At 38.3% G+C, this 13,974-nt stretch overlaps 2 protein-coding genes across 11 annotated transcripts in view; one reads left to right on the forward strand and one right to left on the reverse strand.

The window, feature by feature from the left end:
- The window catches only part of CCDC66 (coiled-coil domain containing 66), a 32,067-nt gene extending 22,637 nt beyond the window's left edge, over positions 1-9,430 (forward strand). For all 3 annotated transcript variants that reach the window (XM_084794849.1, XM_084794847.1, XM_084794848.1), the window contains 7 exons: positions 541-685; positions 1,170-1,298; positions 4,733-5,214; positions 6,430-6,470; positions 7,499-7,746; positions 8,023-8,147; positions 9,295-9,430. In XM_084794849.1, the coding sequence (XP_084650975.1) occupies positions 541-685; positions 1,170-1,298; positions 4,733-5,214; positions 6,430-6,470; positions 7,499-7,746; positions 8,023-8,147; positions 9,295-9,381 (1,257 nt within the window). In that variant the 3' untranslated portion in view covers positions 9,382-9,430. The remainder of the gene's footprint in view (positions 1-540; positions 686-1,169; positions 1,299-4,732; positions 5,215-6,429; positions 6,471-7,498; positions 7,747-8,022; positions 8,148-9,294) is intronic.
- Positions 2,073-13,974, reverse strand: part of TASOR (transcription activation suppressor) — a 61,984-nt gene continuing 50,082 nt past the window's right edge. For 2 of the 8 annotated variants that reach the window (XR_014781662.1, XR_014781665.1), the window contains 5 exons: positions 13,602-13,710; positions 12,214-12,392; positions 11,918-12,082; positions 11,144-11,344; positions 8,401-9,670 (listed from right to left, as the gene is read on the reverse strand). Coding sequence is in view for 3 of the 8 variants with exons in the window: in XM_084794827.1 (XP_084650953.1) it covers positions 10,585-11,066; positions 11,918-12,082; positions 12,214-12,392; positions 13,602-13,710 (935 nt within the window). In the remaining 5 variants the exon portion in view is untranslated. Of the gene's footprint in view, positions 4,396-8,400; positions 11,345-11,917; positions 12,083-12,213; positions 12,393-13,601; positions 13,711-13,974 lie in introns of those variants that run through there. The other 6 variants (XM_084794827.1, XM_084794826.1, XR_014781661.1 and 3 more) reach the window with 5 other exon arrangements.

The following is a 13,974-nucleotide window of genomic DNA, read 5'->3' on the forward strand; positions in this document are numbered from 1 at the left end:
ATCCCAGCACTAGGGAGGAGGCAGAAGCAAGTGGATTGCTGTGAGTTCCAGGACAGCCTGGTCTACAAAGTGACTCCAGGACAGCCAAGGCTACACAGAAAAACTCTATCTCAGAAAAAAAACAAAAACCACACATACACAGTCTGCACTTGCTTGCTGGGTTTTCACTTGGTTGTGAGCCTAGCCTTTAACAGCTGAGCCATCTCTCCAGCCCTGGTTTTGACTTGGTAACTTTCAAAAATGGGATGTGGACAACAGATTTGCAGTCCAGTTTCATTAAGTAGGCTGAGACAGGTGATGTACACCTGTAATCCAGTATTTGGGAGTTCAAGGGCAGCCTGGTCTACACAGTGAGACCCTTTCTAATAGCATGTTAGAATTGTAATCTCTTCAAGGCAAGCACTTTGCCCTGTTGACTGTTCTCCAGCTGATAGCTAAGCCAGCGTCTGTCAGGAAAGCATGAGCGTTTATGCAGCATGGTAACAGTCACTTCATTGAATGCACTTGGTAATTTTTTACTGTGCTTGCCAATCGTGATAGGAAATCATGACTCTGAAGACAAATGAGCTATTCCACACAATGCAGCGAGCTCAGGAGTTGGCACAGAGACTCAAACAGGAGCAGAGGATCCGAGACCTAACACAGAAAGGACATGATGCATCCAGGCTGATTAAAAATCTTGGTGGTAAGTGACTAATGAGAATTCTATTTAGTTTTGGTTTTGAAGATGATTTTAAGTGTCTGCTTTAATTCCTTAAAAACACACATTAACTAAGCCATGTATAATCATTTAGAAAGCTGCCTTGAAACATTATATAGTATCTTTTTTGCAGAAATTTTCAGTAATCCTGACATTCCAGGTAAAATATGTACTTTAATATTCATTCTTAAAAATTTTAAATTAAGCAAGTGCTAAGAATACACTTTTAGTCATAAATTTAGGCTACACACTAAAGTCTAGCTTTTCAAAAATGTTACTACAGTTTGTGGTGAGTGACTAAGTCAGAAAGACTTTAGCTCTACTTTGGTCTTTCAGAGGAAGGGCTTAACCCCAGGGCCTTGTATGCTAGGCAAACAGTCACTCAGCTCCATCCCTAGCCCCCACATGGAGTGTGTTAGTACTCTTACATGTCATTTTAAGGTCTGTTTCTCATTGCCTTTTAATGCAGCACAAGTGGATTATAAGGCATCCACTAACATTTCCAGTTCAAGAAGTGACACTGAGGCTGCTGCTGATGAAACAAGTGTAGCTGCCACTTCTACAGACTCTCCCAAAAAGGACACTGGCGTGCAGACAGGTATTCATGCAAAGCGTTTTTGTTAAATTCTGTTTCATGTTTAAAATGAAGACATCTGACCGATTTTATTTTGGGTCTGTGACCAGGTCTCATGACCTAGAACTAATCTTCCTGCCTCCGCTTGATGAACATTGAGATTAAAGGCATATAGCACCACACCCTTTATGTGGTACTAGAGACTGAACCCAGGATGTAATGCATGCTAGGCAAGTGCTACCAAAATTAGTTGTCTCTAGCTCAGAAATGTGAGGTTTTTAGCAAAATAAAGGGATCTCTTGCTTTTAGTTTTGGATTTATTTTGAGATCCAACTCACATGACAGAAACTTTAAGTTTTCCCTATTTTCTTTTATAGTTCAGAGGAGTTAGGACCTTACACTTTCTAGGCAAAATGCCTAGCCCAGAGCCTACCCTTTTAAGGGACACTAGTGCACTGTGTAGACCAGGCTGGCCTGGAACTCTCAGAAAACTGCCTTCCAAATTCTCCTGTAAAAGGATGCACCACCATGCCCAGCTGTTTTGTGTTCTGTAACATGCACATACCTGTGCAGTTACCATCACCTTCTAGAACCTTTAAAGTTATTCAAATTTATTTTCTATGGAAGATGCTTTTTTTAAAATATGGGACACTTAACCAATTTGCACATCATCCTTGCACAGGGCCATGCTACTCTCACCCTGGTTTCAGTGTACAAATACTCTTCACTCTCCACTTCATTTTGTCTTAGACTATTTACCTAGTTTGTACTTTTCATGTAACTGGAATATTGCTGTAAGCAGTCATGTCTGGCTTACTCTCTCTTTTTTTTTTTAAGTGTATTAGTATGAATGTGTCAGATCCCTTGGTACTGGTGTTACAGACAGGTGTGAGGTGCTCTGTGGGTGCTGGGAATTGAACCCAGGTCCTTTGAAAGAGCAGACAGTGCTCATAACCACTAAGCCATCTCTCCAGCCCAAGAGACTTTCAGTGTGATATATGGGTGTATCCATTTGTAGATATGATAAAATTCCATTTATTCCTTAGACTCCACTGTGAATTACACTGGATATTCCAAGTCTATCAACATTTTGGTTATTTCTACTTAGGACTATTGTAAATAGTACCACTGTGAATAGTTACACATTTTCTATTCTTTTAGGAGAGAGGAGTTAGGATTTGTGACCTATGTGATAGATGTATTAAGCATTTTGGGGAGCTGTTGAACTGTCATCCAAAGCACCTAACAGCAGTGTAAAGGTGCTCTGACCCTCTCATGCACTCGCCAACTCGTGGACTCTGATCTGCATTACCCCAGTGACTGATATTGCATGTTTTCATGTGGTGGCTTTTAAAATTTAAATGATAAGTCAATATCGATGTTTGATACCCTTGAACCTTTTTCTTTACTTTTTTAAAATTTGGTGTCTGGGTAGGGGTGGGTGGGCATGTGTAAATGAGCACAGTGCTTGTGGAGACCAGAAGAGGTCTGTCCATTTCCCTCGAGCTGGAGCTACAGGTGAGTAAGTACTGGGAACCAGACTTTAAGGGCAGTACTACTATTAACTGCTTGGGTCTGCTCTTTGGCCCCGGGGTTTGAAGATTTTTGTGACCAGTGGCCCAGAGGAGCCTTTAACTCTTCATCTAATTTTTTCAGTTCTGTCAAGTCATTTTTATCTTTTCCCACTTAAAATGAGTTACCAGTGGTTCTTCCTGTTTAGTATTTATGGCTCCTGATGACCCTTACAGTAACTACAATCCTAAGCCAAGGGGTCATAATACCCACGCCACTCTGGAGTTGGATAGGTGCAAACTCAGAATACCCATATAACATGGTTTTATGACAAACATTTCCTGGGGAGATGCAACTTCTCTCCCCTTGGGAAGGAAGCTCAGGAGATCAGAGTAACAACTGCACCAATATTCTCCTGGTGAGCCAGTCTTATTTTTGTTGGGGTCAATGTTGAGCATCAGGGATAACTCAAAAGCAGCCGCCTCACCAAAGAGCCCACTCTGAAAGCTTCAACCTGGAGCTCTGTACTGCTTGCAGACAGCTCCACAGTGGAGCTCTCTCTGTGGATCTGCTGGCCAGTCTCCTACACCAAGTATTTCTTTCTTTCTTTTTTAAATAGTGCTGGGAAGGGACTCTCAAGAATATTCCAAGATAGCCTGGTGCGGTGGCACATGCCTGTAACCCCAACACTTGGGGGAGGCAGAGCAAGTAGATCAATCTCTATGAGTTCGAGACCAGCCTGGTCTACAAAGTGAGTCTAGGACAGCCCAAGGCTACACCGAGGAAAAAAAAAAAAAAAAAAAAACAAAACCAACAACAACAACAAAAAACCCGACAACAATAAAACAAACAAAAAACCCAAAGGATCTTCCAAGAAACTTCTCTCAAACATGTGTCCATTTTTCTTAATCTGAGACTCAAGGGCCTCTCTCCTGGAGGAAACAGCCATAAATACATCACTATTTTCTGCCAGTTACTTGAGATTTTTGTTCAGTACAACAGAATAGCTACAGCTCATATGCAGAGATGGTTTAAGTGGTAATAGGGTATTGTGGTATTTGTGGTGCTACTGAAATGCGTTTTTTTTTTTTTTTTTTTTTGGTTTTTTTGAGGCAGGATCTGTGTAGACTTGCTTTGTAGACCAGGCTGGACTCGAACTCAGAGATCCACCTGCCTCTGCCTCCACCTCCCTGAGTACAGTTGCTTAAAAAATTAATGGAATTCCATTTTGGGGTTCACACCTACAATAATTAAAAACAAAAGACCCCAGGTCTTCCTGAAATAGAAACTTGGGTTCACAGCAGCATTACTTAGGTTGCCTCCAACTTAAGTGTCTATGCAGATAAACAAAACTAGGAATAACAGTGGATGTGGCATAAGAAAACTCTGACATGTACCTAACATGGTTACACACTTTGAGAACTTCATGTTTATCACTTTTAAATTCTTTTTATTTTTTTGATATGGTGTCTGGGTTGATGTGGAACTTGTCTCCTGAAACTTTGTAGGCCAGGCTGGCGTTGAACTTGATCCAGTCCACTTGCCTCTGCTTCCTAATTGCTGGGATGATAGGTGTGTAGCCCAGGGTAGTGATTTTGAGTAGTGATTTCTAGAACATCAAAGCAGAATAGTGGTTACAAACTTCTTTTAAAGGGGATAATTAGCAGTTCTTGAATGGGTATAGTTTCATCTTGAGGAGACAGAAGAATGGCTCAGCAGGTAAAAGTGACTGCCACCAAGGCCAAGGATCTGAGATCCATTCTTGGAACCCACATGGAACTTCCACCAGTTGTCCTTTGACTCCCATGTGGCATGCCCCACTACTCCAAATAAATAAATAAATAACTGCAACGAATAAAGTCATTAAATATCCGAGAAAAAGTGATCAGAATTTTTTATTTTCACCTTGTGTTTTTAAAATTAACCATTTGTAAATTTTTATTTAGATGACATAAACTTAGGAATTTTCAGTGATGCACTACCACACTGTGGATTGGCAACAGAGAGTGGCATTAGAAACTTTTCTTCTCAGGAGAGTTCTGCAGAATTCAGTGGACAGATTAGCATTAAACAAGAAAAGCAAGAACTAAGTATGGATAAAGGCACTAATTTTGACAAAGAAAACAGCTGGTGTAATGACCAGTGTAATCAGTACAGAAGAACAGAGAAACAAACAAAACTCATGAAGAAATGTCCTAAAAAACCTGCTTGGAATATAAACAAGCCTCTCAAAAGGTATGTTCCTGCATCAGCGAAGTACCCTATACATCTCCAGAAGGAGAAAGAAGAAAAAAGAGCACGAAGGCAGATGGAGCTGCTTCACTTAGTAGAGAGAAACAATCCCGAGAACCTCTCCCAGAATAGAGGCACTTCACCAGAAGTTCTTACTTCATCTCATCACGAAACTGAATCACAGAGCACCAAAAAGGTAGGGCTCTTTCATTCTACTGCTAAAATGCTAGATGGTCCTGAAATCAAAGTAGTCACCCAAGTCCATGTTTCCAGAAGGCCAAGGTTCATCTAAAGTAGGTTATAGAATATTATGCCAGGGGTCAAAGAAGAAGACAGCTGTGCCTGCTGTATGAACTGTGTGACTGTGCTGTATATAGCACCTGAGTGGCTGCATCAGACTGTGTAGCCCCAAAGCCAAAAAAAATCCTTACGTAGACGAATGCTTTCTGTACTCAGATGCATATGAAATCATTATACATATATAAAATGAAATACTACTCATATGTAAAGAAAAATGAAATCTACCATCTTGAACACACACACACACACACACACACACACACACAAACAAAAACCCAAAAATGAAATCAAATTTGTAGAGATATTGGTGGAGTATATATTAAGGTATCCAACTCAGAAATGGAAAACATTAGGCTCATACTTTTATGAGGGCCCTAGCTTATAATTTGACATATAAATTAATATGTAAGAGTATAAGAATTTAGAAAGGAGACCAATAGATGGTGGAATGATGAAATATAGACAAAAGACCCCACGAACTCTGAAAGAAGATAAAATAAAGGGGGTTTTGTTTTTGTTGTTTTGGTGGCTGACAATTAATTAATAATGTGGTAAAGTATAAAACCCTAAACGGCTTTAGGTGTAGTGGGGCATGTCTTTAATCCCAGCACTCAGGAGGCAGTTAGGGAGTCTGAAGCCAGTCTGGAAGCTCTAGAAATCTTGTCTTGAAAAACAATGCAACAACAACAAACCCCAAAGTTCCAGAATGGTCATCCTAACTTAGTTCACTGTGACAAACTTTTGGACTGGTCAAGAGTTGAGTCCCTTCTTTAAAGTAGCTGTATGAAGTTTTTGTCAATTAATTAGAATACTGTGACTTTATTTTAACTCATATATTGTCCATGTAGAAAGGAGACACTGTATCCTATACAATCTCTCTTACTTAGATATGCTTAGATTATTTGAGCATGTCTGAGAAGTTGGTGAGATGGTTCAGCCAGTGAGCATGCCCACCAGAGCTGATGACCTGAGTCTGAGACATGGTTACTAGGGACAGAAGCAACTCTTCTGACTTCCACATATACACTGTACATATGCACACACACATACACAAGTTTTAGAAGTATTTGGGGGTGTGTGAAAATGATACTTACCCCATTTTTACTTTTAGGTAGAAGAACCTCTGAAAACTCCTTCAGTTAGTAAAGAAAGGTATGTACATTACTTCCTTAGCTACTTAGTGGTGCTTTTGTGGGATACAAAATACCCTTTCAAACTAGGCAGTGGTGGTGCATGCTTTTAATCCCAGCACTTGGGAGGCAGAGGCAGGAGGATCTCCTTGAGTTTGAGACCAGCCTGGACTACTGAGCATGTTCCAGCACAGCCAGAGCTGTTACAGAGAGAAACCCTGTCTCAAACAAAACAAAACAAAACAAAACAAAAACAACAACAAAAAACCCAAAAACTTTCAAGCCAGGCGAGGTGGCGCACGCCTTTAATCCCAGCACTTGGGAAGCAGAGGTAGGCGCATCACTATCAGGTTGAGGCCAACCTAGTCTGTAAAGTGAGTCCAGAACAGCCAAGGCTACACAGAGAAACCCTGTCTTGGATAAAAACACAAGACCCTTTCAAAATCTGGGTGACAGTTCCATATGCCGATTGATTAGGTAAATCATATAGAGGAATGAGGCTGAACCAGCCACCACCCAACATTGGCAACTCTTAGAATCTAGCAATTTACCCCCTGCCCACTGGAGTGTATTAGTATATCCTTTATTAAAATTTCAAATGAACCACATTCTATTGTCCTGCTTTATGAAAAGTTATAGAACTTAGACTGCTATATTCTTTAAGGTAGATCAGGCACATCTTGAATGAACTGTAATGTGATTAGATTTATTTATTGAGACAGGGTTTTTCTCTGTGTAGCTCTAGCTATCCTGGAACTCTCTTTGTAGACCAGGTTGGCCTTGAACTCAGAGATCCTCCTGCCTCTTCCTCCTTGAGTGCAAGGATTAAAGGCATGTACTACCACCACCACCCGCCACCAGCTGATTAGCTGTATTTAAAACATGCAGTATCTAGGGGCCAGAGAGGTAAGAGTTCAGCAGCCAAGAGTTGGTTGCTCTTCCAAAGGACCTGAGTTCCCTTCCCAGCACCCATACGGTGGATCACAACCAGCTATGACTCCAGTTTTAAACATGCTATTTCTTATTAAAGTTTTTTTGTTTGTTTAATAGGTTACAGCCATCACCAGCAGTAAAAAGTAGAACTCAGCAAACTCAGACATTACATTTACAACTAAAAACCACTGACTATGAGAAACAGGCTCTGACCTTAGGAGATGGTCATACCAAATTATTAGGTGAGGTGTCTGAGCCATCTCATTTTATTCCCTACATTCGAACAAATGAGATATATTACCTTGATCCAGATGCACCGCTGTCTAGGCCTTCAACCCAGGACAACCAATACCAAAAATCTCATGGTAAGTTACTATAAGAATTACTACATTACTAATTACTATAATTATAGTTATTACTAATTACTATAAGAATTAAAGATGAAGGCCTACAGAGATGCCTATTGCTCTTCCAGAGTTTAATTCCCAATACTTACACTGGATTCAGTACTCAGTAACTTTCAAACAAAACTGAGCGAACTCCCAACCCTAAATTTGCTTCGATGTTAGTCAATGCTTTAACCCAGTACAGCTAACTACTAGTAATTTCCTTGACTGTTGTAAAACTTATCTGTCCTTCAGATCATGACCAAGAACAACAGCTGTTTGACTCTGACCAAATCAGGGATCCACTTCTTAATCCTAAATTGGTGAAAAACAGGGATCGACAGCAAGCTATCCTTAAGGGGCTTTCAGAACTAAGACGGGTAAGCTCTTCACCAAATAACTGTTTAGATGTTTGTTCTCTTTATATCATAGCGGTGTTTGCATCCCAGTTTATAATAGTTAATTTTTTGATTCCCATATATTAATCTTAGACAGAAATCAGAAGAACCTTTTTCCTTCCATTTGCTCTCAGATTACCATTTTCCACCTGTATGAGCTCAACATTTGAGAAACAGGGGGATCCCAGTCTAGGCTATATAAAGTAGTCCTGAGAATGAAAATCCTGAGACAGTCTGGATATTAAGACGGCTTTTATTTAAAAATATGTACATAAACAATAGTGCTAAAACCAACAAATACACAATTATGCTTCAATGAATTTTAACCGGTATGGTCCTTTCTTTTTTTTTTTTTTTTTTTAGAGCTTAGGACAGATCTGTTCAAAAAACAAAATTGTACATGTAATTGTTCACCAGATTGTCCCTCCTAGACCCATTCCTGTGATTTTACGTAAACTTTTACTACCCTTTACACAGGCAAAAATAAAAGCTGGTGATGTGCTGAAAACCTATCAGAGGCCTATTACATTGTATTTGGGGGAAATGTGCTTGTGTGTTGCTTACCGTTTATCACTCTTCCTAAAGCTACAAACAACCCCTGCTTAGACTTGAGATTCAACCTGTGTCCTTTAAGGGTTGCCTCGGCTTACATAGCTGAGCTGCTTACGTACACAAGCTTGAGCTCGTATCTCAACCTGGGTAGCATACAGGAAAGAGCAAGAGAAAGGAATGTGGTTCATGTTTCACTTCGCTATAACCTTAATGCTATTTCAGCAGAGCGCCAAAATAAACACTGGGAATGTTAAGACTCTCACTCTGTCTTCTCATGAACTTAAGAGCACTTGAGAGTGGATTTCATTTTAGAAATCCACAGTTGCAGTAAGATACAAGAAATTATCCCTGTTGTTTTTATAGTAGAAAATACTCTAGCTGGCTAGACAACACCCAAATGAGAAAAGAGGTCTACTATAAGAATTACTAAATAAGATGAAACTTGAGCTATATCCAATAACAATCCTATCCTGAGCTCATTAATTTTTCTCTATCATGGATTAAGAGGAATATAAAATAGAAAAAAACATTTAAGTTGGCTATATATACCTTCACTAAAATATCAATGTGATTGCAGGGTCTTCTCCAGAAACAAAAGGAGTTGGAAACGAATCTCATACCTTTAACTGCAAATCAAGAAGATAATTTTAGTTCTTCGTTTTAAATATGCTCACCACACAACTGCATTTTTCAAGCACTCAATGAAAGACTACATTATATAGTGAAATGATGTATTTTTAAAGATACAATAAAACAGCTTATAGTTTAAAAAAAAATGATCTCTGTCATACTAGGGTGTAAAAGTATGTTCTACTTACCATAGTAGAATGGTGAGATTCCTGACTTGCTAACAGTGTTCCTTTCCTTTAGACTTAACTATGTTGCTCATTTGTTCTGTGAAAGGTTCTTTTAGAGCATGCGAAGTTCTCTTAACATACTGAGATAGACTCTTACTGAAATAACACAAACTCATTTTAGAACTCTGTGCTTTTCCTTATCTGTAAATCTTGTTTTCATCATATTAATGTGGAGATTTCAGTTTTTACAGTGTTGAAGTTAGCATTAGTATTAGGCAAGAGATGTAAGTGATGAGGTCTTAAAATCTATCTCCAACATATACTTTTTGTATAGACTTAGTATAGCACTCAAGTGCCTAACTAGTTCTAATTACAGCCACCTCAAAGATCTGTTTCAAATTATCTAATACCATTGAAAACAGAAGCCCCATTTTTAAAAAGTTTATTTAACTAAAGGATAAATAAAACAGTATTTGTCAAAGATCTCAAAAAACTTGACCAAAATTTTAGGTGAAGTAAATTTTCCCATAGCTAAATCTAAAGACTGAGAAAATGCTACTTGGTATTATGTACATAGGTTTACTACCTGAAATGCAACTGTACTGTTAGGTATAGCTTGAGGTACTGAGCCAAAATCTTATAAATATTTACACTACTGGCTTATACCTATGTAAAAACACTGTATAAAAGCTTTCATCAAAATAAATAGTTGACATTTCAGCAAAATTAGTTATCTGACTCTAAAGTCATTACTATTTACCATTTTATAAACATCAAAATTTACATATAAAACAGACTTCAATTTGAAGCCCAAGTACAGGTAACATGTAAAACTCAAAGGTGCCAACACGAGATAATTTGATTACAATATGTCCAAAAAATACATTTATTTCAACTTTCAGATGCTTCAAATGCCATCATGATTTACATACGAGAGGGAAAAAAAAACATTTCAGAAAGGCCAAGAAACTTGTTTATAAATCAATTCACTTTTGAGAAACTGAAAAAAGTCCATGAAACTCCCCCCCCCCCTTTTTTTGAGTTACTGTAATTTCTCTTTGAACACATCCTTAAATTAGTGGCGATTTCTCTCTATCCAAGTTTTTGTAAGCAAATAAAAAGCAATTTTCATTTTCTTGAGACTGAGTTGATGAAAGGGCATATGGTGTTCCCAGAAATGTCTGATGAGTGAGAACATTAAAATGACTACACTGATGGGACATTTTTAATTGATTTTGGTTTGCCTGAAAGTTGCTATACGAATCTTGTTCTGCTGAATTGCTGTTCTCTCCTTCAGCGCATACTCTATCAATAGGAGCTCTCTCTTCACAATCAATTTGGTAAGTCTTATCTTCTAATAGACCGTTTTGCACGTCAAGAGATGACTGCAATTCAATTTGAATATTCTTTTTTTGATCTGTTCCACTTGATCCTTTGGTCTCTCTCGCCAATATTTCTGAATGAAAACTGCTGAATACTTCTATATGTGAGATTTCATCCCCTGAATCCAGAGACATATCCTCTTCATCCTTTTCATCGTTTTCTAAAAGAGCTACATTTAAAAAACAAAAAGCCCTCCTCTATTGAAATATACAATTTGTTTAGTTTTTACAATTATACACTACTCACACAATATAGTGCGTCAGGATCTGCAAAGTCCACAATCCCTTAAAGCTTGGTCTTCTGCCACAAGTTCACTTAGTCACAACACTCACACTAGGTGTGAGTGTCCAGATAATCCGATGCTAAAAGCTTCTGCGAAATGTGTTCACGTTTAATGTTGGGAAATCCCAACTCCCAGCTCCAAAGGGGTTAATGTCAAAACAGCATCTAAAGTTATACGGTAATTCAGTATTTCATAAGGCAAATATAAAATAAAACTTCTGACATGTAGCTGCACTGAATTACTAAACTGGTTAGCTCTATGCTCAGTCATCTCTGCTTTTCACCAAAAAATAATTTAAGACCATTTTTAATTTAAAAGTCTGGAACCAAGCAGAGGCCATCTCACAGAAGACTGAAGGTAAGATATTCTTATTATCTTGTAGTTAAACTAGCACATCTAAAGAGCTTTCGTAGCCCAACAATCCCTCTATCTGGCTTTAAGAAAAACTGCCAGCAACCAGCAGGCAATAAAGCTTAATATAGCTCAGAGGGAAAAATAATCCTCTAAGTATGTGCTGTCCACAGTACAGAATAATGAATATATATATATCCCATATAGTAATGAACAACTTGTACTCTGGTATAATAAATGAGCAGATCTTGTACATACTAAGTCCTACAATGATGTCTACTGTTGACACTGAGGTAATAGGTTTCAAAGAACCATTTCATTATTGGAAACACAAAACCATTCCTCATTCTGCCTCACCTAAAGAAAATGAAAACTACTAAAGTTACCTGACTGTGACTCAAGATTCTCATTAGCACCAAGCAGCGGAAGATTTTCTTCTGTGACTGAGTTGTGATAGCCCACAAGACTTTTAAAGTTCTGCATAAAGTCTTCAGCAGTTGCAACTATAATTCCATTATCTGTATAACTGGAAGCCACCTTGATATTCTTCTCTAAATTAAAAAAATATGTATATAAACTGATAGCTGCTCTCAACAAATTCCTTTTCACCACATGGTCAGAATAGAGACGACGTAACCCCAACTCCAGCCCCTTTCCTGTATCAGCAAGAGCATACACCTACCTGTTAGAAAGACTATGTGGCGCTGCTGTATGTTCTGAGCCTGGAGCCTGATGAGGCAGTCCATTTCTGGAGCATTTCGACTTTGTGAATCACAACTGTGATAAGACAAAATCTCAACCAGATGTTTCTTCTGATACACATTCAGAAGAGTCAGCAGGCTCAGAGCTTTAGTGTTCATTCTGTGAGATTAAGCAGAGTTCAATACCTCAATACTGGCATCTTAAATTCAGTTTGGAAATTTCTGCTTCAGTTAATTAAAAGCATTTTTCAACTGAGGAAACTAATAACCATTACAAGCTGTTTTGCTTACTGTTTGAAGACAAAGTAATATTGTGCATCTGACAAGCCTGTTTTTTGGGAGGGTCTTGTAATTCAGTTAGGTTAACACCTGAAACAGTCATTCTTTTTACTAAATAAATTATTCTTAGTTTTAGTAACTTTAAACTTTAATGACTTTGAGTTTCAGTGTTATGTTCTATACTATATATGAAGGCAAAACTTGCCCTTTCTTTTATTTCATTGGCTATGAAAATGAGTAAGTCTCCCCAAGGCTCGGAGAACTATATAAAATAGGGAGCAGAAATACCCTAAGAGCCAGATGTCGTAGAAAAACTATCTTCTGGGCTGTTGTACTCAAGAATGTATAACAGCTTGGGTTACTTACCCAAAACCAAGCCAGCATGGATGGGAAAGATGCTTGTGAGGCACCATCCCTAGCTAAGGAACTACTGGCAGCTGATAGAGGTCTGGTAAAGAAGTGCCAATTAAGTGTTGGCCCTGGTAGTATGCCTGTGCTCCAGTGGGAAGAGAAAAGGACATGGACCTGGATATGGCAAGGGGGATGGAGGGAGCAGCGAGGAAGAATTGGTTGAGGAGTGGATATGACCAAAATACATTCCTGTATGTAAATATTATCAGTCAATTATTATTTTTAAAGGCTTGAAATATAGCTCACAGTGTGTTTCCAATCTAGCACCGCAAATAAGTAGAAAAATTTCTGATCCTTTTGACTATGCAGATCTACAAGCAATTCTAACTATATATACTATGAGAATTTCACCAAATTGTCTATATCAACAAGAATACTACTTTGTTTGTTTTGGTTTGGTTTTTCGAGACAGAGTTTCTCTCTGTAGCCTTGATTGTTCTGGACTCTTTGTAGAGCAGGCTGGCCTTAAACTCAGTGATCTGCTTGCCTTTGCCTCCCAAGTGATAGTGCTACCATCACCAGCTAAGAATTCTGTTTCTTAAAGAGAATGAACTAATTCAATATCTACATCCATTTATGGTCTGTTGACATGTGAAAATTTCATAATCCACAAACTCAGGAAAAGAAAAGTTGTATGACCACAATGCTAAAAACCAACAATTATTCAGTATTTTCTTACCTGCCCAGTTCCTTTAGTTTCTTCTGAAATTTACAGTGGATTTTCCATTGCCATTTCCCTTCTGGAGTACTGAGTTCTTCAAGGAATGTCAAAAAAATTTTAAGGCTCTCTGTTAAAGACAATGAAATTCAGTTTTAAAAACCAGTATTAAACCGTCTATGCCATGCCTAAGTTTTGGAAGAAATGCTTGTTTATTATAAACCTATCTATTTTCATATGTACCATATATTCATTGTGCTCTGAGGGTAAAGAGAACTCATTATATCATTAGAACTCTAATATAACACCTACAAACCACCCAGTAACAATACCAGAGGGATCCAAGTGTAGCAGCAGGTAGTGTAGGCCAGACTTACATGAAAATTGAAAACAT

This window comes from Acomys minous, assembly GCF_964271855.1.
Source record: "Acomys minous genome assembly, chromosome: 9".
Taxonomy (NCBI): Eukaryota; Metazoa; Chordata; class Mammalia; order Rodentia; family Muridae; genus Acomys; species Acomys minous.